This window comes from Arvicola amphibius, chromosome 4 (assembly GCF_903992535.2).
Source record: "Arvicola amphibius chromosome 4, mArvAmp1.2, whole genome shotgun sequence".
NCBI lineage: Eukaryota > Metazoa > Chordata > Mammalia > Rodentia > Cricetidae > Arvicola > Arvicola amphibius.
In genome coordinates, this window is record NC_052050.1 from 151623501 (window position 1) to 151650217 (window position 26717).

General features: G+C 43.0%; 1 protein-coding gene across 1 annotated transcript in view; it reads left to right on the plus strand.

The window, feature by feature from the left end:
- Nucleotides 1-26717, plus strand: part of Csmd1 (CUB and Sushi multiple domains 1) — a 1175551-nt gene that overhangs the window by 1000418 nt on the left and 148416 nt on the right. Inside the window, exons 30-36 of the mRNA XM_042054928.1 lie at nt 1192-1386; nt 4869-4985; nt 6534-6647; nt 7803-7898; nt 15496-15699; nt 16540-16664; nt 17686-17782. Of these exons, the coding sequence (XP_041910862.1) occupies nt 1192-1386; nt 4869-4985; nt 6534-6647; nt 7803-7898; nt 15496-15699; nt 16540-16664; nt 17686-17782 (948 nt within the window). The remainder of the gene's footprint in view (nt 1-1191; nt 1387-4868; nt 4986-6533; nt 6648-7802; nt 7899-15495; nt 15700-16539; nt 16665-17685; nt 17783-26717) is intronic.

Sequence of the window (26717 nt, forward strand, 5' to 3'; positions counted from 1 at the left end):
TTTCTATGCTTTGAAGTTATCCCAGAGCCTAAACCAATCCTAATAACCTCATTATGCCCCATCCCTCTGACGCTGCCAAAGAGACAGCCATAACATTGAGCTGACTAGTGTCCTCCACCTTCTATAACACCCACTGGGAAGTCTGTGAAGTTCTGCTCCACAGACCTCACCCACACTAGGCACTCTTATGGAGATGAAGAATAAAGATATGCTTACTAAATAAAGCATGACTCAAACTAGAATTTCACAGAACACATAGTTATAGACAGATAATCATTGATTTATTGATGTTTTGAGTGACATGTTGAAGCAGAAGGTGAAAATGATCACGTAGCAACAAACTCTGAGCATCCAGACAGAACTTACAGGACACCAATGCCGGGCCTTGCGGTCCATGACTACAGGGTTAGTGCTCACACATGTGTCCTTGTGAGTGCCCTGTCTGGATCTGAACCCCAAATTGTTAGCTCTTCATTGTAGAAGGACAGTAACAACTGGCATGGGGCTCAGCTCAGGCTGGCATGTGGCACACCCTCAGTGAGTCTCAGCAGTTTCTGCAATTAGGATGAAATTATGGGGCAACTGTCACACACCAGATGTCATCTCTGATAGCTGTCACTTAGATGTCATTTTCCTGCTAAGCTTGAGAGTCTTCAGTGTACGTTATCAGCCCCAGGAACTAATCCAGAACACTTTGTGAGTTCCTGACTTGAATCTGTCTGCATCGCCACGAGAAGGAGCACTTGACTTTCAGAGTCTGCAGTTTTCTTTTCGTAAAACCAAATCATCAGTCCTCGAGAGTGTGTGACAAGTTCAGGTTGGGGTGGGTCAGGGACCAGTTGGAAAATGAGCCTCAAATCTTCCTCAATCGGTTTTAAAATGCACACCCATTAGGCCCTCAGCAGCTTATAAGCTGCACATCCCACAAACACCCTGTCTTTGCTTACGTGAAAATAATTTTATATCACTCTAATAAAAAAAATCGTTTTAAGAGAGTAAATATCATTTGTTTATTGGAAGCAAATACCCTGCTGTGACCTCTAAGCTAACAGTCATTAGCTGATGAGTGTGTTTCTAAGCAGCTCTTCCCATGGTGGACGCTGTGCTGGATCCTCAATAGAGTAAGCAGAGAAACAAAGGGAATGACTGCTCAGAGATGGCGTCACGGCTCTCGTGTTCTTTCTTCTCCAGAGAAGCCCCGCGAAGCTTGCTTTGATCCTGGGAACATAATGAATGGGACGAGAATTGGAACCGACTTCAAGCTGGGCTCCACAGTTACCTATCAGTGTGACTCTGGCTACAAGATTGTGGACCCCTCGTCCATTGAGTGTGTGACAGGAGCTGATGGGAAGCCCTCTTGGGACCGGGCACTGCCTGCCTGTCAAGGTATGTCTGACTCAGCTTCACTACTTCCTTCTTTGTAGTATTTTACTTAAAATACAGCCTAACAGTCCAGGCTACAATCCCCAGCCAAAGTGGGGGAGGGGGGTACTCACTCAGGAAGTTACTGCTGAATCCCTAGGACAGTCCTTAGTCACTTAGCTGTTCTCACTGTAAATGAACAGAGTGATGTTTTTATTTTACTGAGGTGACTAGAAATGTTTGTGTCTGTTTTGTTTACTTTTCTATCCAATCTAAAGGAAGTATATAATAACATTCTCCAGAAACTTCTCAATAAGAAGATGAATACATATGGCTGATAAAATAGATGATAAGAAGGCAGATCAATAGATAGATAGATAGATAGATGATAGATAGATAGATAGATGATAGATAGATAGATAGATAGATAGATGATTGATAGATAGATAGATAGATAGATAGATGATAGATAGATAGATGATTGATAGATAGATGGATAGATAGATAGATGATAGATAGATAGATAGATGATTGATAGATGATAGATAGATAGATAGATAGATAGATAGATAGATAGATAGATAGATAGATAGATAGATGGATAGATAGATAGATGATAGATAGATAGAGATATATGATTTGGATAGATGAAGATAGTAGATAGATAGATGATAGATAGATAGATAGATCGATAGATGGATAGCAGATAGATAGATGCTGTAGAAGATGATCGATGATAGATGGATAGATTAGATGATAGATAGTAGATAGATAGATAGATAGATGATAGATAGGCAGATATATTAGGCAGGTAGGCGGGTGGATGAACAGACAGCTAGACTGGTAGATAGGTGATATAGTTAGATGATAAATAGAAATGGGCTATTTGCAAAAATACCTGTTTGGATTTCATATGACTGAGCTAAACTAAAATCGGTTTCTATCCCTTATACTTCTTTTTAGAAATGTGGTTCATAACTTTTGAGAAAGCAAACCTTTTTCTGAAATAGCCAGGTTGAATTGGCACAGCCGAGATGGAAATGATAGTCATCTGTCTACACTAATGGCCAGAGTCACAGTATCTCACCGGAAACCTCCTCTCTGGGATTAGTTACTCATAGACAGCCTCTATCCAAAAGGAAAACTAATGTTTCCATTTGCAAATTGCAAAATACTTGTCTCAGTTGGGGCTTCTATTTTTTGTACTAAAGCACCAGGATCAAGAGCAGCTTGGAGAGGAAATGGTTAATTTCAGCTTAAAGCTCACAGGTCACACTCCATCCTTGAGGGAAGTCAGGGCAGGGACCTGGAAGCAGAACTGAAGCAAAGGGCATGGAGGAACTCTGCACACCAGCTCCGTCTGTTTTGTTATCCAAAGAGGACCGTGCAGAGATGACACTGCCCCCAGTGACCTGGATCCTCCCACATCAGCTGTCAATCAAGCAATACACCACAGGCTTTCCCACAGCTCCATCTGATGGAGGCAATTTTTTTTCAATCGAAGTTTCCTTTGCCCAAAGGAATCTGGCTTGTATTAAGTGGCCAGCACTATAGCCATGGTAGCTATTTGGAGACAATAAAAATACTCTGAAATAAAGTATCAGAACTAATGAAATGGTTTGTTAAAGTTAGTTAAGCCTTTCCTGGTTGGCTGTCAGCTCTGTGAGCTACTGTCCTGTGGGAAGAGGTGAGCCTGCCAAGTCACGCAACGCAGGACTGGGGACGTCTCCTGACTGTCATTAACTCTCCCAACAAACCAGTAACAAGAGCCGTCCCATTTCCATTACCACATTCCACAGAGTTTATTAATCATGGCAAATGTCCTGTTTGTCCATTAGGACTAACTGTGCTAATTAGCATTGAACAGATTAAACATGCTATATTTATTTCTTTTTTTAACCACTTGAAAATTGCCATATAAAGAATAAATGAACTGTAATAATGTAGTGGATGGGCAAGAGGCCAGGAGGAAGGAAGGGGGGAGAAAGAAAGGGAGGGGGGATTCTAATCAAAGTATCAAGTACGATATGGGCATGCGGTTAAACTCCTAAACTTATACTTTTAAGTATGAGCCAGTATTTATAATAAAAAGAAGAAAGGATCCTAGAAAGAAACCAAATTTTCTCACATCCTAGAAGTAATTGTGAGTTCAGGTCAGTGATGGTGTCCCTAAGATAAAGAACCATCCCATGGTACAGGAAAGGGCCCGGGGTTTATGGGAAGCTCAGTCCTGGTGCCATGGTCCCCAGTCACGCAGCATAGCTGAAAGGAAGAGCAGGTGCCAGCCCCTCCTGATATCACAAAAAGATGCCAGTGTTGGCGACGTAACTCACAACCTAAACAAGGGACTGGGCCTCAATTGGATGCAGGTGTCTTGATGCCCGAATAGAGCATTGACCACATGAACTAAAGGGTATTCTGGTTTACCCAGAAAAGGAACAGCAAAGTTAGTAAGATTATCAGGAGGAGGAAAAGGTCCATATAATCTCCTAGTGTACGCATACCCACATGCATATATACACATGTACACACATATACACATGCACACATACTATCTATATAGATTCACCTACACTTGTATATACACACAAACATACATATACACATGCATACCCACATGCACATGTATATATAAATATATATATATATATATATATATCTTCACAGGCATGCATATAACTATACACATATATATACAAACATATATGCACACACAAATATACGTAAACAAATACACATATGAATATATACATAAGACATGCATGTATAAAATCCAAACATATATATATACATATGTACGCACACAAGCATATACACCATACACATAAATACACTCATAGGCACATACATTCACATACACACACATATAAAATGCATGAACATATAAACATGAATGTGCACACAGATATATACACACATACATGGACGTACACACATGCCCAAACAACCCATGGTCAGTTCACTTTCTCTCCCCTCTTATCTCTTCCCTCGCTTTCTAATGACAGTCTTCTAATCTTATCTTGAACTCATGTAAGACAGCCACAGAAAGGGATCCATGAAAGATTAAAACAAACAAAACTTTAAAAAGGCAAAGATCACTTATTTATGTGTGCTAAAAATTGACAGGTTCTTCCTATCTCTTAGATCAGTCTGATGACTGATATCAACTCGTTGATCCTGGGAGCTTATCCTTTATCCAGTTACTTATTATTATTTTCAGCAGAGTGGTATAGCTATTTCATTATTATTTGAAAATTCCTCAGACAAGCCTTGATAATAATGTGAATCTCTCGTTGAGTCGAAAGCCTTTATTCCTGATGTGGGTCTTTGCTTGGTGCTCCCATGACCCTCGCTGACAGTGCACGGTCAGCTGTTGACATGGCTGCTTGTGTTGGTTCCAAGATGAGCAGGCTGAGCTTGCTTGGATCTGTCTTCCGGGCTCACCTGACCCTGCAGCCACACCCTCACACACGCGGCTCACATTTCTTGGCTGGCTTTGTTTGCAGCACCCTGTGGAGGCCAGTACGGGGGATCCGAGGGGGTCGTTTTGTCCCCAAACTACCCTCACAACTACACAGCTGGTCAGATATGCATCTATTCCATCACGGTGCCCAAGGAATTCGGTAAGAAATCGCTGTTGTCTTTAATTCATTGCCACATACTTTAGAGCTAATCTCTCTGTTGTTTGGTAAAATTAGGACAAAATGATACAAAAGAAGCACTGTTCACTGAAGTACCAGATTGTCTAAGCCCACCCCTCACAGTGTCCCCTGATGCTCTTCTACCAGTGGGGTGTCATGTGTTCACGTGTCCCTCTAGAAGGCAATGGCATCTCAACCACTAAAGTGGCCCCCTTCCATGCTGTGCCCAGAAATGGCTTTGGAGTCATTTGTGTGTAAATGCTGGGCGGGAAGCAGAGGCACACGCAGGTCAAAAGCATGAGTCACACCTCAGCACAGCTGACTGGTGATGTAGTCACCCTTGAGACTTCGAGATGTATAGTCAGAAGGGTCCTGGGTGTCTTGTACTTGCTCCTAACTGGAAAGATTGATAGATTGTGTGGTTCTTTACTGGAGGAAGCCAGACAATAACGTTTACAGTCTTACAAGATATTTCCATCTTCCTCTCAATGGTAAACCAAAAAAAAAAAAAAAAAAGGAAGGAAGAAAAGAAAAAAAGAAAAGAAATCTAGAAGCCACCATTTTCCCTTACATTAAAATCAACAATCACATATTCAGAAACAGAGTATATAAATTTTAATGTGAGCATGTATTCGAGATAAAATATTTTAAAAGACTTCTATTATTTTAAGTTTGTGAGCATGCATATTTGAGTCACTTCAGTTTGAGTGATCTTACACCTCTGGCCTCCGCAAACACCTCCACTCAAGTACCAATACCCACACCCAGATACATATTTAAAACATAAAAATCAATCTTAAAAAACATAGGTCATTGTAGGTCCTGAGTTTCTGTCTTTGCATCCAAAAGGAGCCCGGAGCTCCCCTCATTTAAGCTAAGTCTGGTCCAGAACTGGCTGAATCCTCCCTTCTGAGTATAGTGCATGTGTTCAGCACCAGTTGTTCCGAGTCCTGAAAGCCGCAACTGCCTCAGACCGTCACAGCTGCTCCCCACTTCCAAGTACAGCCACATGGTCATCTTCACAATGCTGCTACTTGGGTATGCTGGGAGAATTTCCTTGTATCCCCCTTTCACACCCACACACGAGAGTTTGAACCCTGCTGTTTAAACACTCTAATAATCTTCTCCCGGAGGCATCCCTGGGGGGGTTGCAACACACCTTGCCGAGGTTGACAGTCCCATGGCTTTGTTGTTTCAGCAGATGAGTTGGGTCCGTCTGCTCACCTGGGTAGAGAGACCACGGCTTAGGATGTGACTGTGTGTCACATATGTGCAGTTCCTGCAGGGGCAAGAAGAGTCCCTAGACCTGGTGTTAGGGACAGTGGAGTCACCATGTGGGTGCTGGGAATCAAACCCTTGTCCTCTACAAGAACAAGTGTTCTTAACCACTGAGCCATCTCTCCAGCTCCCCTGTGTGCTTCTTTTTCTAAGATTCCTGAAATATCAATCCTCTAGAGGGACCGTAAATGTGTGTGAACAAATTCTCTTTTGTTCTTAATAAGACCATGGCCCACCCTCTCCTTTTTCTAGTGGTATTTGGACAGTTCGCCTACTTCCAGACTGCGCTGAATGACTTGGCCGAGTTGTTTGATGGAACCCACCCACAGGCCAGGCTTCTAAGCTCTCTCTCTGGGTCCCATTCAGGTAAAACTTTCAAACTATACAGCTACAGTGATTGTTTTAAATTCCTGCCCCCCATTATGTTGAATAGGAAATGTAATCATCTTTGAATCTATAGGTCTGTAGATTTCAGAAGGTTTATCATTTTACTTACTAAGATTGTGGGGGAAATTCCATTCACCTCAAAAGTGATATTCAGAAAAAGGAAGGAAATTGATGAATTTTGTTTTCTGTTCTATGTGTTTTAGTCTCCTTCCCCAGCGTAAATCTATCATTTTCTCCTGATCAATTCCAAGCATGTATGTTAAACATCCATGAACTTTTTGTTTACAGCAGTTCCCACAGATTCTCAGACACACATATCCTGCTGGCCCAGCTCAGCACAGTCACTAGTCCTCATCCGTGGATAAACCCTTATTGGGATTTTTCTGCACTGATTGTGTGAATTAAGTAGACTTTTACTTTACCCAGAAGTGCTAATTGTGAGTAACATAGGTCTTAAGTCATCAAAGTTGAAGTTTGGTTTTGTTTTCTCTCTATTTCCTGATTTGCCAAAATCTTTATATCTCAGCTTTGTGGATTTCTAGCAAGGCCTTATCACGTAATGCCTACAAATGCCTCAGGTGATAGACGAGCAACTCTTCACACACAGTGGCAAATCTCATCCATTAGCTTAGGGGTTAGGGGTCTCAGGACTATTGTATACACTTGGGAGATACTTCCCAAGATGCTGTGTGTGCTGTCTGATTTAAAAGTTAAACGATTATTTCCAAAGTCTTTTGTGAACCCTTTAATGTTTCTAAACTGTTGACGGAATAAACAAATATTCTCCCAATAAAAATGAGTCTAGCAGGTCATGGTAAATTCAGCCCCTCATATGACTCTCAGGACTTAAACGTCCTGTGTGGTCAGCCACAGAGTGCGCTCCCTGTCGTGGCAGATAGCCTTCCATCATGACTGCTGCCCAGTTTATTAGACTCCACAAAGCAAGAACTGGCTTTAGAAATGTCCATAAAAGTAAGGTGCTTGGGTCTTAAACCCCTAAATCAAGTTTTGTTCTATTTAATTTGAAGCATTTATTGTGGACTTCCAAATCCACACTGCTTCTCCAAGAATGCCATCAACACAGTCCAGTGTGACTGCCAGATCGCTTATCCTTGCCTCTGTTTGAATTTCCAGGTGAGACACTCCCGCTGGCCACATCCAATCAGATTCTGCTTCGGTTCAGTGCAAAGAGTGGAGCATCTGCCCGGGGTTTCCACTTTGTCTACCAAGGTGAGGGGGTTCCCTGCACACTGAATTGTAGGGTGAGGGGTTCCCCATGCAATGCATTTTGTCTCCCAAGGTGGGGGGCTCCCCATGTAATGCATTTTGTCTACCAAGGTGAGGGGGCTCCCCATGTAATGCATTTTGTCTACCAAGGTGAGGAGGCTCCCTTGCAATGAATTGTGTGCCAAGGGGAGGGGAGTTCCCTGGGCTTTGAACATTGAGGAAAAATCAACAAATTTCATTCTTGTGACATTTAAAGAATTGAGGACATTTATCTATGTGAGATAAAATCACTTAATAAGAATAATTAGGTTTCATTTTGGCACATTAAATTGTACATCTCCTTCTAAGACATACTATCTTATTTCCTATCGTTATAAAACACCAATACAGTTATTGATTAAAGTATCTACATGTGGCTCTTCAGATTTTACAAAATGACATAAAATGCAGTATTTTATCTAATTATGTAAATCATTCATAATAATTTAGGTCAACATATATTGAAATATAGTTAAACATATGTTTAAAAGAAGCATATTTGTTGTGAAAAGTAACTGAAATTACAAGTTAACAAAGCCAAACCCAGAATGGCACTTCCATGTCTGTTCCCCCGGGATAAACAACACTTTGTAAAATTAACTACTATGCCCCACACCTTTGTATTTGCTTCTGTTTGTTTGTTCAATCTGAAGCTTATTTAAGTAAATCTGAGGTTGTTTAAAAGTCCCCCAAAGTGAAAAAGATATCACACGCTCATTGACCTTGAATATTTATCACACAAACTTGAAGGTAGGGCACAGAGAGCAGTGAAGCCAGAACTGACCACTGCACAGACGGGAGCCGCTTCCAGGCTCGCTTCCGGGCTCGCTTCCAGGTTCCATTTCCACTTCCAGGCTCCGCTTCTGATTCCAGGCTTGCTTCTGGTCTTCACTTCCACTTCTGGACTCCCTTCTGGGTTCTGCTTCTGCTTCTGGACTCTACTTTCTCTTCCTGGTTCCACTTCTGCTTCCAGAATCCGCTTCCGGGATCTGCTCCCGGGCTCCGCTCCAGGCTCCAGTCACAACTCTTGAATTTTTCTCCTTAGTTTCATCCAGTCAGAAGATTACCATCTACCCTTAATTATTTTTCTCACAATTATAGAAAAATCTGAGTGGTTCTTTCCCTTGATATGGAATTCTCCAGAAATTATCTCAGAAAAACTCTGCTTTTCAGAAAACCATGGAGGATAATAGTCATACCATGTGTTTCAATTCTTCAAATCTCACAGAGCAGCAGTGATAAGCTCAAAATATTTCACTATAAAAAGCTTCAGCTTCCATTATCAAAATCACACAAACGGTCTTGGGCAGAGGGTTGGAGGATGTTGGCAGCACACAGGAGGGATATTTCCAACTCTTTAGGGGCAGTTGTTTGAACATGGATGTTAGGGAATTAAAAGTAGTACATTCTTTCAAGATTGCAGTTTTTGTTAAATGTTAATGACCAGTATATTTTTAATTGATTTTTGTTACAGAATGGCTAATTTAGGCAAGCTGACTAAGATTTTCTTTAAATAAGTTTGGAATTGCTTTGTCAAAGAAGATTCATTATCCATAATTCACATTTCTCACATTTCTTCTGTGGCAAAACCAGATTAATTGTTTTAAATATTTTTCCTCCTGAAAAAAATTTACATTAACACTAGAAAATGAATTCAAGTTACTCTGAGTCTTTATGAGGGACTTGCTCTGACTTTGGACAAAGATTATATCATTGGTCAGATAAGTAGCAAATGACCTGTGTTACCCTCAAGTTCACACCCAAGTGGCATGTTCTGAAAAAGAATTAAATCATTTTTGGGTTATATGTATGTGTGTGGTGGAGTCTGTGTGGTTTATGTGTTTGTATAAATGTATGTCAATGTGTGTGCATGCATGTCTGTACCCATGTGGAGGCGAGAGGTTGATGTGTCTTCCTCAGTCTCTCCCCTCCTTTTTTATAACAGGGTCTGACTCCATAACTAAATTTGTCCAACTTATTCAGACTGATTGTGCAACAAGCTCCAGGGATCCACCTGGACCCACAAACCTAGCTCTGGGGTTGCAGGTGCAATCTCCCGAACCCTGCGTTTTAATTTGCATAGGGTTTTGAGCTCAGCTCCACATGGTTGTATGGAAAGAACTTTACTGGCTGAGCTGTCTCCCAGTTCTGAAAAATGTAGTTTCTTTATATAAAGCCGTGCATCATCATTAAAAATATGTAAAACTACAGGAAACGCGAAAGCAAACATTTATAGAAGAAATCTGTTTTCCTTGTATAATAATAAAAATGACATATTTAATGTCTTATAAAACCCAATACTCTACCTTTCCCTCTCTCCACTAGTGAGTTTATGTAAAAATGAGTTTTTTATCAAAGCTAACTCCCTGGGAGGTATAAAAAAAGAAGCTTGTGAACCCAGTTTATAAACTACTCAAAGGCAAGAAGAAAACCTTCAAACCAGCGGGGGAGTTGGATTGAACGCTGGTGTTTGAAAAGATATTTACATGGAAGCCAGCCATTCTTTGAACTCTATTGTATCCAGATGTTCCGAGCTGCAGCTTCCTGCACCAGTGACACCTTGGCAGCTTCACTCATCCCTAAATTATTAAAGCTTTGGATTACTCTGTGACTTTGTGACCTAAGGCTATAGGATGCTTGACCCCTGTTAGCAGGCAGACGGGCCATTATGAAGAATGTCTGAGGTGCCAGCCACAGTTATATGCAGCAAGACAGAGCAGGAGTGTGCCTGAGACTCCAGTGTGAAAAGCTGTCCCTCCCTTCCCAGCCTGCAGTAAGTGCTTCCTGGTGGAGGATGTGGAGCGCGGAGACGATGAGATCAAACATGTCAGCATCCTCCCAGCTTCTGAAGAAACATAGACCGTGACGGTTAGCGGTACTGTCAACCCACACTGCCTAGAATCAACTGGGAAGAGCATCCCAAAGGGGGATTACTTTAGATCAGGTTGGACTGTAGGCACATCGGTGGGGCATTTTCTTGACTACTAAATGCTTTACTACTCAGCCTACTGGAGCCAGCCAGTCGCGAGGCAGAGGGTCCTAAAGTGTGTAAATTGAAGAAAGCTGGCAAGCAGGCAGGCAAGCATGCAACATGGATGTGTTCATTGCTCTCTGCTCTTGCCTCTGTCGCTCACCTTCAGTAACCAGGAATTACAAACTCAGCAAAGCCTTTCCTCCCCTTTGTTGACTTTGGCCAAGGTGTTTTTATCACAACAGGAGAAATGAAATTTCAAAAAGACCTTAACTGTAGCACGGAGGGAAATGCAACCTGCACCTCTCCTCCTTTACCTATTGTCTGCTGCATCTGACTGACTGTGTCCAAGTTAAATTTGGTGGCTGAGAGTCTCACCGTTACCCTGTTTGGTTTTTGTCTGTTTATTTTTTTAACCTTTATTTTTATTTCATGTGTATGAATGTTTCACATGCTTGTCTATGAACTGCTGTGTACAGTGTCCTTAAAAGCCAGAAGAGGGCATTAGATCCCCTAGGACTGCAATTATAGACAGGTATGAGGTGCTGAGAATCAGACCCATGCCTTCTGGAAAAGTAGCCATTGCTCTTAACTGCTGAGCCATCTCTCCAGTCCACAGTTTACTGTTTTATATTGTCTTCCATGCATGCCTGGCCATTTCAATATGCAGTTCAAGGCCTCTCTCAGCCACCTCCAGAGGACCTACTCTCCCCAAAGTCAGCAACCTGGCCTAACCTACTGTCTACTATCATAAGAGAAGAAGCCATGTTTCTCAGACTCTCCAGGGCACTCACCTGGAAAGAGGCAGTTGACCCTAACTGTGTCTCTTTGAGTCATGGTTCTGGGTCACCAACTAACTTCAAGTGACTACCTTTAGACCCCAGTCACAACTAAAACAGCGCACAGCCTTTTGCAACCACACAGAAAAAAAAAAAAAAAAAAAAAAACATTCTGCCTCAGCAATAATATCTTGAGAGCACCCTGACTCCAGTTCATGCCTAAACGGCACCCTATCCCAGCCTCATCTGGACAGCACCCTGCCTTAGCCAACTTAACCGTCAAGTCTTAGACTCTTTACAGATGTTAACACAGTTCATTGGAAAACAAACAAACAACACCAAAAACTGCTGAAAAATAGTCAGAGCTAGAAGTATAAGTAGGGTTCCTCTGAGCTGGGGTGGGAAGAGTGGAGCTAAGAGTCTCATTGCATGAAGCCCTGAAGCCCCACACTTGGTCCTTTTCTGAGATGCTATCAGCTAAAGCATAGTTGATTTTGCCTTTCTAAAGAAATCACATTTGGCATCAAGAGTTTATATAATGTAGTAGCTTGTTGCTTTTACGAAGAATATGTATGATTAAACTGTGTGTGTAATTCACTGGTGTTTGCTAATTCCCTAACTGGAACCAGCTTATCAGGCAGGTCAGAATCCTAAACTCCCATCCAAAAAAGAGTGTCCCTTGGTCACTAAAGGACATAAGAAGCTGCACCGTGTGCCCTGCAATTTATTCTTTGTGTTGTTCACTTCCTGTAACCGGTTCCTATGGAAGGCTACACGCACGCCTCTTTGATTGGTCATGGCACAAGCTGACTGATGGATCACTCTCCTAGGAATTCCGCCTGAGCTTTTCTTGTTTTGTTCTTGCTTTCCCCAGAAAGCATTGTGTGCACACAGCTAGTGACTCTCCCCTCTTGGCTCTGTAAGACTCCTTAGAGGAGCATCAGTGTCTAGTTCAATACAGTGGTGTGCTGTGATATATTTTCATGTCCCTTGTCTGCCCTCCAGATGATTTTGCCCTCACTTCTCTCTCAACTACTTTCAAATTTATTTCATGATGGCACAAATATTATCTTAGAGACAAAGAATAGAGACAAGAGAAAAGAACTCCCACACTCTGCCTTAAAGGCCAGGAGGTCCTAATGGAGAGGGGGATTTCACAGCAGAATCCTCTCCTCTAGATGGTACCGTGGTCCATTTAGCCCTGCCCTTGTCTCACACTTGTTCTGTTTTCCCTTTGCTTTCCAAACTTCCAGCTCCATGGAAGTTCTTTAGAGTCACATGTGCATACAGTACTACTCATTTATGTAGTTGCCTTGACAACTGTAGAATCGTTGTCCACATCCACCACCCAAGGACCAGAAGACACGCAGCATTTCATAGACCTAGGCATTTACATCCTATGACAAGGAAATTCTCATACTATGGGAACCCAGGGGAATCTCAGCAGAGGGAGAGCAAGTATGACAGGTAATAAGACTTAGCTATAGAGCTGGGTCAGGGTGTCCTCTTTCAGAAAGCTTCCCTCAGGGCCACTACATCCTCCTTCATTTTCACATAGGAAATGGAAGGATCAGAGTAGAAGTAACACTGATGTAGGGAAGAGCCTGTAATCATTATATGGGTTCTTGATCTTGCTGGGGCACCCATGGTGCTATTGATGCTGTCTGGCATAGCATAAACATACAACTGTCTGGGATGTTTCTCCTGGTTGATAGAAGAGGTACCCTGCCCTGTAGCATCAAGCCACTGACTCTGTAGCTATTTTTCCTCACGTGATTGTTCATTCTCACTGGAATGTTCTACTTTAGGTTGTTCCTTGCTGCATAATTTACTCCTCCCCCTCTATCTTCTTCAGTTCCAAAGCACACAGTGATAACATTTGATGGTAGCTTTTACAACTATCCATCTCTCTGTACTGAGTGGCTGGCCTATAGGAATAGCATGTTCCACCAACCTATCCGGGAAAGTTGACCCTAAGAAACAAAGTGAGGTTCTGGATTGTGACCTTCTGTGTCTAGTCTCAAAATCCTGATTGATCCCCCACACATACACACACACACATACTCTTACTGGGATTTTCGTGGTCTATGTGACAGGTTGAATCCCTAGTTGCAGGGTGGACCTTCCCTTTTTTTTTACATGGTGTCCTTGCTTAGAATGATCATGATAGTGTATTGTTTTGCTTATTGTTGTCGGAGCTACTGGCCATAAAGCCTGGCCCCAACCTGGTACTTGCGCCTATTTAAAAAAAAAAAAAAAAAAAAACACCATAATGCATAGTGGAATGGAAATCAATTTCTTCATCTTTTTCCCCAATTGGATAGAAAGAAATTCTTCATCTTTGACTTGCCCACAGATGAGTTGTGTCTTTCAGCAAAGAACCCCACTGTAGGAAGTATGTGTTTGTACATAGTCTAGCCTCTCTCCTGGGAGATGACTCTTTCCTTGGGCCACAAGGTTTATCCTATAGATGGACACCTGCACTCCAAGTAGAATATTCTGGAAGAATCCTAATTTATGGGGCCTAGATTATAATTGTAGAGTGTTACCTTTGTCCACTGTGGTGGCATGAGCTATGTTTTCTTGACAAATTAACTGTATGGATATTGCTGACGACAGTCCCAGCATGTTCTAGCAGATCTACAGAACTTCCTTCGTCCACACAATAAAAGCCCAGCAACTCCCTGATCCCCCTCATCCGTCCCTAGCAGCCACCATCCAGCTCTACACTCCAGAAACTGCAACTGTCTGGGATCTTCCATGTAAGTGGAACAGTGCAATCTGTTTCCTGCCAAGAGCAGCTCAGCTCTCTCAACACAGCGCCCTTCAGATGCTTCCATCCCTGTGTGAATAGCAAGGCATCCTTCATTTGGAAGGCTTAATAAAACTCTCATGTGTGAATTCATAGACCACACATTGTTATACAGTCATCTTCTGATGGACACTTAGTTAGCCCACAGTCATCTGATTGGATAGTGTCCTGCCTATATCAGATGGGCTTGTGGTCATGTCTTGGTTATTAATTAACGCAGGGGGGCCCAGCCTACTCTAGACACCATCCCTCGGTTAGTGGTCCTGGGCTGTGTGAGGAAGCTATCTCAGCATAAGGCTGGGTGAAGTGGGACAAGGCAGCATGCTCTGTCCCTTCGTGGTTTCTGCTTCAAGGTCCCACTTGAGTTCCTGCCTTTCCTTCCCTCAGTCATAGGCTGTGATCGGGAAGAATAAGCCAAATAAATCCTTTCCTCCCCAAGTTGCTCTTGGTCCGAGAGTTTTATCACAGCAACAGAAAACAAACTAGAATGGGCATTAAGTTTGTTTTAATATCTTGGCTATCGTGTTGTTATTAGACCTCAAATTCAGCTCTTCAGGATGAATATCTACAGGTCATGTGACAGGTCCTGGTTTTAATTGCATGATTTATCAAAAGGGCCACATCTAAACTAATCATTTACAGGGTACTTATCCCACCAGGCCCAAATATTGCTGAGGAAGAGCAAAAATTGTCGCCATTGCCTTCTAACTGCCAGCACAATCATCTAGTTTTTAATTAATTTCAACCGCTTGAATGTTAATGAGCCGACACAGGCACTAATTCTCCTCATCTCCCATCTTCCCATCTGAGCAAGACCTCTGTGGTGATCCCCAGAGATACCGCGCGAGGAAATGGAGACATAGAAGTGCCCTGGGCTCGCTCCTCACAAAGAGGCTTACAGACGTTGGCGTCCGCCCTGCATCTACACCCATCTCCTATGCGGTCACTCTTACCACACTCCACTCTGACACACTGGCTCTTTGTGTCTTACTTCCCCAGCCGTTCCACGCACCAGCGACACGCAATGCAGTTCTGTCCCAGAGCCCAGATATGGGAGGAGGATCGGTTCTGAGTTCTCTGCAGGTTCCATAGTTCGATTTGAGTGTAACCCAGGTTACCTGCTCCAAGGTTCCACGGCCATCCGCTGCCAGTCCGTGCCAAACGCCTTGGCCCAGTGGAATGACACCATCCCAAGCTGTGTAGGTAAGTGGGGCCCATGAGATGAAATGATGTCCTGGGGCTGGATCAGAACCTGTGTCAGGGTTAGAGCCCATTCTTCATGCAGCGATCTTCATGAAGATCAATTGATTTTATCTGGAGCCCAATAGCCCTGACCTTAAAAATCAGTGTTTCCTAAAACGTGAGATTTGTATGTGCAAAATGTGTTTTCCTGCTTGATGCTCATGAAGTCAGCCATCAGCTCTAAGGTTATGGAAAGAGATAATTTCAGTCCGTGGGGAAAGCATTGGGATGGTGAACTGTAGCATTATGTGTATGACGTCATTTAATGCATTCATGCTGATTCTGAATATTTGAAAAGCAGTGTCGATAACAGAGGCATTGTTAGTTGTTACTTATGACACTTTTTCAAAGGAACTTTCAGTGCAAGGGCGATTATTCCTCGAGTTTATCTGTGCGTGTTAAGCCCCTCCTCTTCTCCCTGGATTGGTCTGCTCCTCACCAGCATGACCTGGCACTGCCTGTCTGCGGGTGGACAGGTGCACCCTACACACACCTTTACATTAAAGTAGAAAAACTATTATAAACAAAACTCACCTCAGAGACACTTTTGTTGTAGACAGTCCCTTCTTAGAGAACCCCCAAAGGGATCTATTTGTAGACTTAAGACTTAAGACTCAGGAAAATGATGGATGTCAGTCACTGATGTTGCCCATTTGAAAGAGAAAAGATTAAAATTTACCTTTGCTAAAAATGTCACTTAAGAAACAGGAAGAGTTTCCCTGTCTAAGCACAGCCAAGGAAAGTAGACATCAATTCCCATAACTTCATTTGGCTTTTACTTAACGTGGCTCTGTCTTTTAGTTCCATGCAGTGGCAATTTCACTCAAAGGAGAGGGACAATTCTGTCCCCAGGCTACCCTGAGCCCTATGGCAACAACTTAAACTGCGTGTGGAAGATCATAGTAACGGAGGGCTCGGGGATCCAGGTAGGGCCTCAGACCAGGACCGCTGAGGAAGCCAGGGTCCCCTGCTTCCCTTTTCTTCCTTCCCTTGCTCCCCTCATCTCTCTCTTCCCTCCTCTTCTCCTCCCCTCCCCTCTTTCCCTCCCTTCTCTCCTTTTCTTCTTCATTACTTTTTCTTCATTATATTATTTATTTAAAGATTTTAAAGACACTATTTGTTTATCTGTTTGCTTTGAGTTATCTTGAGTTATGATGCCTCATAATGAATTTCATTCTGACTTTTCCTCGCATACTTTGCCCTCATTTATTCCTATGCTCCCCTGACCTCCTCCTGCACTCTCTCCACCCCCTCTCACTGGTCCCCCTCCTCTCTACGTGCATCCTTGCACCCTCCTGTCATGGGTGCACAGGTGGAAGTTAGTTTTTATTTTCTGAGAGTTGCTATAAAATGTTTCTAATTATTTTCCATGTGTGCAATAAAATATTTTATTTACCTATGTTTTAAGGCTTTCTTTTTATTATTTTTAATCAATAAGAGTACATGTGTGTACAGTACCTAAAGTAGAAGAGGACATTGGAGCCGGAGTTGCAAAAGGTTGTGTGCCACCTGCCATGGGTGCTGGGAACAAAACTCAGGTCCTCGGGCAGAGCAGTAAGTGCTCTTAAGCACTGAGCCATCACTCCAGCCCAATAATTGATTTTTATAAGTATTATTTATAGAGATTTCCCTATGTCCTGTCATAGATTAGTTTCTTTTTTCACATGTGTGTATCTTTTGAAAGGATATTTGTATCAACTCTGTGACAGTTTCATACATGTATACAATATATTGGTTCCCATTCATTCCCCACCAGCCTGTCCTACTACTGCTGATACCCTCTACAGGTATGAACCTTCCCGTCTTCACATCTTCTCCATTCATTGCATACCCCACTGAGCCAAGTTATTTTTGTATATCTTTGTCTTAGTCATGCAAAGCTGATTGATGGGTTTAGATTAGTTTGGTTACAACAAAACCCAGTAACCCTGCTTTGTAACTCTGTAGATTCAAGTGATCAGCTTCGCCACAGAACAGAACTGGGACTCCCTGGAGATCCATGATGGAGGAGACATGACGGCCCCAAGACTGGGCAGCTTCTCAGGTAGGGTAGTAGCTAGGCTTCATTTTGTCTCTGTGAATCAGAGCCATAGCCAAGCGGGGTACAGAAAACAGTCCGTGGACAGTGCTCCATAGCTCTGCTTTCCCCATGATGTCTGCTGGTGTGGAAGGTTCAAGTGTGCAGCTGTAAGGACAGGAGAGAGGGAGGTGGCAAAGGGTCCCTGTGCAGGAGGCTATCTGAGGGAACTAGGCAACCCAACGATTAACGGCATCCATTGTGAGGCCGGCCATGGAAGGCAGGCACCACTGACAGGCACATGGGAGGGGACAAGGCTGAGAAGAGGCTTGCCCCAGGGTAGGCAACCTGGAAATGACCCAGTATACTGTGCCTCACTGAGGCCCACGACCTGTCACGTTTCACTGTGGATGAATGGTGACAGTCGTAAGCCCAAACCCAGACATCCCCGGCTCACAAAGCCACAGACCTGGAGCTGTGGTCGTGGGTAGTGAAGTCGGCCCTTGCACTTCCAATTCCACACATGCTGAGTCACCTTCCCCAGGCCTTGTCCTCTCAGAAAACCACTGACAGGGTCACTGACTTCCTCCTCCTTGTCACCATGGTCCCCGAAACCGAAATCATATGTGCTTCATTGTCCAACTTGGTCCTCTGCATTACATGAGCTCATCTGGACTAAGTCCTAAATTTCAGACAAAGACTTATCTAGTCTGACACAAAAATGCCACATGAGAGTTTTTGTTCAACAGAGTCTTTCTTTTTCTGTTGATTTTTTTTTTTTATTGAGTAAGTAAGAAATAGAAGAAGGATGGGTCTTTCACAGTGCTGACCACAAGATTGATTGTATCTTTCAATGATACAGGGATTGTGGCTGTGGCTGTCAGCGAATGAAAACATTTCTGCATGGCCAGCTGCATAGGTGTGGGATGGTATAATACCAAATACTGCTTATCACTCTTTTCAGATCTCTGTCTGCCCTTGGCTCTGTACACTTCTGGAATTTTACACACAGTGGCCCATCACCAAACAAGTCTGGTGTGGAATTTCTCCACATAGGAAGCCCGAGTTCCTCAGCCAGGTGTCTCCGGTCACTGTTCCAGTTACCATGGCATTTACAGAAATGTGTATATAATTGACGGAGTGGTGGATGAAGTAGGCATCTGCCATTCAGAACAGCAGTTAAGCCCACAATTTAAAGTCTACACATAGAATCCCAAATTCAATTTGCTTTATGGCATTCGTTTTTCTAAGCAGGAAGTGCTGAAAGATTAAGGGTGGTGGAGGCTGGGGGGGAGGGGATGCATAGAAGTCCTTCTGTAAGATGTGTAAAGGAAGAAACAGGTTAGTGGGATGTAGCCACACTGGGAGGTAGAGGTATGTTCCCACAGTGAGAACCCTGCTGCTGCCTCCACTTTTGCTTCACTTAATGATACTAAAGAAAGGAATCAGTCCCATTCCCTGTGCACACTGGACAAGGTTCTTGGTTGTTTCTTTGTTTTAATTATTTGTCACTGGGCTAGACAGGTGACTCAGCAGGTTCCAATCCCAACACACAATTCACAAGAAACTTTCACTCCAGTTCCAAGGGATACGATGCCCTCTTCTGGCATCCACAGGTCCAGTTCCAGGGGATGCGATGCCCTCTTCTGGCATCCACAGATACCAGCCATGCACATGGTGCACAGACAAAACACTCATCCACATAAACATAAAATAATTTAATTTAAAAGAGCATCTGTCACAGTCACCGCAGCAATGCAGGACTGACACCCATTGCCTGGAGTTGGAGGGCCTTCGCAGGTCGGAGGCAGAGCTGACTCCCGACAGACCCCATCAGACATGAGTGGAAAGCTAGAGTCGTAGGCCACCTATAATATTGGAAATGAGCTGTAAATCAGGGGTTCTGAAGACCCCTCGATGCCGACGGGCCTCGAGAGCAGTTCCCAGCACTCCGAAAGCACACGTGTACAATAGTGCTTGTGTGGAATAGAAGAGAAAAGGGCATGAGGCAGATGGAGACACTCTTGAGTGTGAGAAGAATCCCAGGCACTGGGATTTCATTCCTCCAAATGTGTCACCTTCCAGGCACACTGACATGTGCTACCATCTGTGATGTCCACCTGAACTGCGGTGTCTAGAATTCCAGGATGTTTTTCTGATACAGTCATGACTGACTGTATCTTTGGCTGTCAAACAGAGCTCAGTCTCTTGCCCTTTGTACCTCCCACCCCTGGAAGTGTGGCTGTTATCTCACGGGTCAAGCCCCAACCCGTAACCACTTGACTGATGTCCCCAGTGTGGCCATCCCCACTCAGAGTTTCCATGGCATGATCCTAACTGTGCTTGTCCCAGAGTTAGTGGTCCATCGACTCGTCCATGAATGGCCAGAATATTCCTGTGAACTGAAAGATGCCCAGGGCTCAGAGGTAGCCTAGATATGTGACACCGCTGTCTATCAACCTTGTGACCTGATTTTAAGCTTGACTTTTTGTAAGTCGTCAGATATACAAGGACTGAAAAAAAACTATTGAGACAATAAAATACTGAGAAAGCACAGGTGAAATGACAGGCGTGTGTCTTGTAACCTTTCCCCTTTGTATACTTGATGCTGATTGCCTTCTCTTCTGATCCACGCTGGCTGAAGCAACTGCTTTGAGACAGGGGGATGTTACAGTTATCTAAACCTGAAGCAACCCCCGAGGTCCTAGCTGAGACTCATCTTATATTCTTTCTAAAATGTAAACAGGGATCTTAACGCACCAGGTCTCTGGGCTTGCCTCAGGAAATCCCTCTCATAAACATAACTGGGCCATTTGTAGTTCATTGCAGCCAGATGCAGCTTGTTACTTTCCAGTTAATTAGTGGGAAATGAAAATTTGCAAATGTTTTCAATGATGAATATCAAACTAGAGTAAATATGGGTTGGGGAGGCGCCCCAGTTGGTAAAACGCTTGCCCTGTAAGTGTGAGGGCCTGAGTCCAGTCTCTAGTCTAGAACCCACTGTGACAAGCCCACCTACAGTCCCAGTGAGGGGACAATGGTAATGCGGTTTCTGAAGATCTTTGGTAGCCGGTGGGGCTGAATCAGTGAGCTTCATATTTAGTGAGAGACCCTGTCTCAAAAAATACAGTGGGGGCAGAGTGAGAAAGGAAGGCATCTGGCACAGACACAGATATGAACACACACTAAATTAAGCTAAATAAACAATTCCCAAATACTGTCAAATTAAAAAAAGTATTCTGGAAGACAACAAATCTAATTAAAATAGCCCTCATGACATGGAACAAGCTTGCTTTATGTAATAGATTTTCTAAGTAATTAAGATAGATTAACGAAGACTTTCTATGTTCATTTTAATCCAACACCTTTATATTAAATTACAAATTATTTAATTAAAGCGTACGCTGCTGTGCAGGCCACTGTCCAGAACAATGTGTAGAGTTGGCTTTCTGGAGTGGCTGTATTTTAGTTCATCCTGGGGATGTGTGTCACAAATGTGAACTGAGATTTTTTTAAAGCCTTTGCAAGCTGCAACCTACTGCCCACCAGCTTCCTGGTAGCAGATGGCTGTCACTGCCACCTACACATCCTGCATGGGCCAATGTCTGTCCACCAACCTGAGCTATTGTAAGCCCATCTTCTAAACATCAAGTTTCTACTTGCATGAATAATTAAAAACAGTAATCAAGCAAGCTCTGGAATGCATGCTCCGTGTGCAATACAATTTTGTATACGGTGCAGTATGCACGGGAAGGAGGTGTGCTCGGGGCCATGACCACACAGCTGGGTTTGGAAGTACGGGTGATTCGCTTTACTCAGTAGCTCCCCAAGGGAGGGGAGCTCTCCATGTGATGGATCAGACTCTCGCTTTGACAGATTTGGGGGGTCTGATGAGAGAGTCACTTGTGAAAGTCAGGTCATTAAAACTGAGGTATCAGTTCTTCTCATTCCATCGTCCTCAGTTAGACCAGACAGAATCTGCCTGTCTTTCCTCTGTCTTCTGTTTGACACTGGATATCCCAGGTCTACCCTATTCTGCCACTTGATGCTTTCTGGTTAAATCACTTTGAGTCCATATTTGCAGTTCTCTCGCTGTCTTCTTATTTTCTCCTCTGTATACACACCATAGTGTATGAGCCCCGAGTCTGACAGTGCAAGTCACCAGCCAAGCAGACAGTGGCCTGGGCCAGCAGTATCTCCTCCACACAGACAGTCCGAAGCCTGGCATCTTCTTGAGGGTCCTGTAGTCTCTGAGCAAATTTAAAAGGCAGGACTTTTGCTTTGGCATTGGGTCAATACTTGGTCCAACCTGTCATGCTGGGAACACTGAGGGTTTTTGGAGGCAGCAGAATCTCCCTGTTTGACTTTGGTTTTTTTTTTTTTTTTTTTTTTTTTCAAGGGTGAAATCGATTTAGAAACTTCATACTGGGTCAGTTTCCCTTCTACATGTTTTCAGGGTGGATTTTTTTTCTTTTTTGCCATTGTTCAAGCTTGAGCAAGAAGGCCAGGTGACAGTTGTAAGGTCAGGAACTGTAGAAGTACCTAGTAAATGGCAAGGCTAGGAACCGAGCTTCCCAATGCTCCAAGGGCAGAAGAAGGAGTCTTCTCCGCTTTGGAGTATGCAGCTCCGTCACTGAAAGTTTGAAGGCCAGATGCACCAGATTTGGCTCTGAAACATGAGTTTGGAGGAGTTTATATATATAAATTCATAAACACACACACGCACACACGCGCACACACACACACACACACACACACGTTGAGAGAGAAGTTGAGCAGTATTATCCCAATAGTAACAGATGCACCTAAGGCACAAGTCCTGTCCTATTAACTGTCCTAAGGATTATCATGCCAAATCCCCTTCTCAACCTGAAAGCAGTAATTCTCAACCTGTGGCTTGTGACCCCTTTGGCAGGCTCCAACAACCCTTTTGCAGAGATTGCCTAAGACCATCCAGCAGAAAACACAGATATTTACATTATAATTCGTAACAGCAGCAAAGTTACAGTTATGAAGTAGCAACAAAAATATTTTTACGGTTGAGGGGCAGCATCATCATCACATGAGGAACTGTATTAAAGGGTCTCAGCATTAGGAAGACTGAGAACCACTACCTTAAAGAAAGAACATTTCTAGGAGGAGTATTGATTACAATATGTTACAATACGCATATGTAACAATGTATGCAATCTGTAGATAATACAAAGTGTGTATTACATATAATGTACATGCATATACAACATGTAATTAGGCATTTTGTATATAATGAATGAAATTGATGTCTGTGAAATGCACCATCCTACTTAGGTGAATGAATAGCTCACCCACAACGTAGACCCTGACTGATACATGGAAAGGGGTGCTAAACACAAAGGGCATTCTTGGCATCATCGTCCTCATCATCATCATCATCATCATCATAATAAATAATAATAATAATAATAATAACAACAACAGATTGAAACTGGAGTCTTTATGCTGAGCTGAGAGACAGAGTGTGCACGAGGAGACTGGGGTGCTCATGTCTCCATGGCCCCCCACCAATACATACTCACTTCAAAGTAGCAAAGCAGCAGAGTGGAGCTCCTGGCAGACCTCCGTGCACAGTGCTAGAGCCTGAACTGGGAGGGGCGTGTGCACTGGCAACCTCAGAGCCTGCTCTCAGAAAAGCAAATCAAAGCTTGGCTAACTGTTGCCTGGCCAGTGCTATCCTGTCCATGTTCTCCCCACGCTGACCATCACACATGGCCAAGGCACTGCTATTGGCTCTCACAAGCCTGTGCCACCAGTGCCCACCTGCCACACCAAACAGTCAGCAGCCAAGCTGTACGAGGAGAAGCACAGTGTTGCACTATATGCTTACCCCCAATTCTTAGCCTAAATACTGAGATGAATGAAAGTCCAAAGATATTCCACAAAACCTGGCTTGTTTTTAATTTTTTTCTTAAAATTTCAAAGATGAAAACCAAGGGCCGAGGACTCGGGGTGCGGGCACACTTCTGTCAGTGACAACAGCTTCAGAGCTTGGCTGTCAGAGCCCTTTCTGAAAGAGCGCTGGTACTCGTGTGAAGTCTGGAGCTCGGGTTGTGCTGTGGAATCCACGTTTGCTTGATTTTGAGAAGCTCTGTGGTTTTAATCACTAGACATGCAGTGTGTTCAGGGACCATACAGCTTGAGACTGCTATGACATCCACATGTATATGCACTATGAACACAGAGATAACTGCCATATGTCTAGAAGAACAATTAATACATTGTGGCTTTTTTTCTACTTAAACAGAAAATTTCTGTTCAGCTAGAAATCACTTCAGTTCTCCTAGGATAATAGTTTTTAAATTGGATATGATCCTATGTCATTGTAGACAATGTATAAAGTTCTCAACAAAAATGAAAGTTACATAGAGAAAATGCTATACAAGACCAACGGTTTGGATTTTTTTTAAAGTATAATCAATATTTAAGGATTTTGTTCCTGTGATACTTTAAAGTATTTATAAAGCCCCTTCAAAAGTATTTTAATTGTTGAATAAAAATAAATAAGAATGAGATGTCATAAGAAGTACAGATTTCAAAACAAAATGATTGACATCTTTAATAAATTCAGGGCTTTGGTTCCTCATTTCTGCTTGGGTAGGAATGTGTACGTAGATCTTTTTTAGCAAGCCGTTGAAAAATCACTTTGGAAGCAGGCAGGTTATAAATTATAAATGAGTAAAATAGAGCAGAATTTATGCAGACTTGTATCTGCCAGTTGGTATTAAAGGAAAGCAAATATCAGTAAACTGAGAGTAGACTCTGCAGGGACAATAATAAAATTTTGCAGCTTCCTTTGTTATGTGTCATTCTATCTGGGTCACAGTAAAACAATGTGATCAGAAATATTCTGCCGATAGCAACGTTTTTTTTTTTTTTAAAAAAAATCTCTCCTTTGCGTTTTGCATAGAGAGAATGAGCCCCAGATAGTAGACTACCAGAAGTCAACTCCAGAGAACGACAGGTGCAGGGCAGGCCCTCTGTCCAGAGGAAGCCGGGCTCCAAGGGGCCCATCGTATGTAGCACTCCTGAAGCATCGGGCAGGCAGTTGTTAGATTCCATGGCTGATTAAAGAGACATAATTTTTCATCTGAAAAAAAGACATGTGCGTTCACAACTTAATGTCAGATCCACAAGTCATTAGCTCATCTGAGTACACGACTCACCAAGATCTTCAGGTTGTAAAATCAGAATGCATTCAAGTTTCTGTAAGTGGCACGGAGTGATGGAGTTAAGTAGCCCCAGAGCCTGAACTAGAAGTGGGTTTCTGGGTCTACTGTACAGCGAGAAAGCAATGCTTAGGTGCAAGATACTAAGCTGGGAGCGAAGAACGCTCAGATAACTTTGGTAGGACAGATGAAGGACACCCAGGCTGTGCAAAGTGAATTCCTGGGTTTGTATCTGGGGGAGTAAAGATGGGTCACTCTTCACACCAGCAGCCTGGTGTGATTCCAGTAGCAAATGAGAAACTGTGGATCCTCCATTGTTTTAGGAGACCTGTGGTGCTGTGCTCATTAGTTTTAACTGCCAGTTTAACACAGCCTAGAATCACCTAGACAGGCCTTCATGAACTGTCTAGATCAGGTTGGCCTATAAGCATGACCATTGGACAGTGTCTTGACTTGGTAATTGAGGCGGGCAGCACCTTTTCACAGGCCGGTCCCTGGCCTATTTAAGAGTAGGGAAAGCAGAAGCAAGCAAGGATCCATTCTGTTGTTGTTCCTGTTGTTTGTTTTGGTTTTCTTTCCTTTCTTAACTCTGGACATGATACATTGAATCCCTATGTTAATTTCCTCAAAATGATGGGCTGTAACCTGGAAATCTAAGCCCAATAAGCCCTTCCTGGCCTGAACTGCCTCTTTTCAGGGTATTTTATTACAGTATCAGAAGTGCAACAAGAACAGGAAGAAAGCAAAAAAGAGTGTTTCATTGTAGGACCAGTAGTTATTTAAACAGAGCAATGAACTATAAACAGACACTATTAGGTTCCCCCAAATGTCAGATAAAAATCAGACCATGGAATAAAACCTTGGAAAATGAAGCGATTAGGTCCACAGAAAACATCCTTCTTCCTCTCTGTGTACTGGCTAGATGACCAGTATGCAAGATGAAAGATGACAAGTGTCATGGGAATCCCACAAAGTCAGTCGCTGTGCATGCCCTTAGCCAAAGGTGTTTTTAATGTGAGTTTTAGAAACAGTCTGAGATTGAGCAATAAGCAAAGCAGTTAACATTCTCCACCTCCATGATTCTCTGCGAGCCTAGTCCCTCTCTGAGGCCTCAGGGTACCCTGCTAGTGGCCTTGTGACCAACACTTTGCTGAGGCTGGGCAAGGAAAATGTGTTACCTAAAGAGGACATACCTACAGACAATTCCCCCACAGCTATTCAGCGTTAGACAGCTATCCATCTGTTTAGATTTCTCATCTGTCTGTCTATTCATCTTTCTTTTTTTTTTTTTTCTGTAATCTATAAACTCAGACCCAAACAGCAAAGGGCTGACTCTGCAAGGAAGCATTCTGGAAGAGACTTTTCCACCTCATATTTAGTGGTCTTGTTGTGGGTTTTGTACTATTGATTTTTCAAAAGAACTCCCACTTCCTGAATTCAATTGCTTTTGGCATCAAGGGAAAAATGACTGAGGTACAGACCCCAGATCTCAAAGGGGCAACCTAACTTCCTAAAGTCTAACACACACACACACACACACACACACACAAAGACGAATAGATAGGGATTTCTCTTTTCTTGCCTCTTTTTCTTGTTATTGACCTCCTAGAACATTTTAAATAATTTTGCTCCCAGTTAGCCAATGAGCCAACATTATTAGATACAAACATACATTCAAAGTATTGGCGAATTTCTGGAAACCTAAAGAAAGATTCCAAATGGCAGCCCAAGATTAGCAAGAAGGTTTTACCCTACCCTCA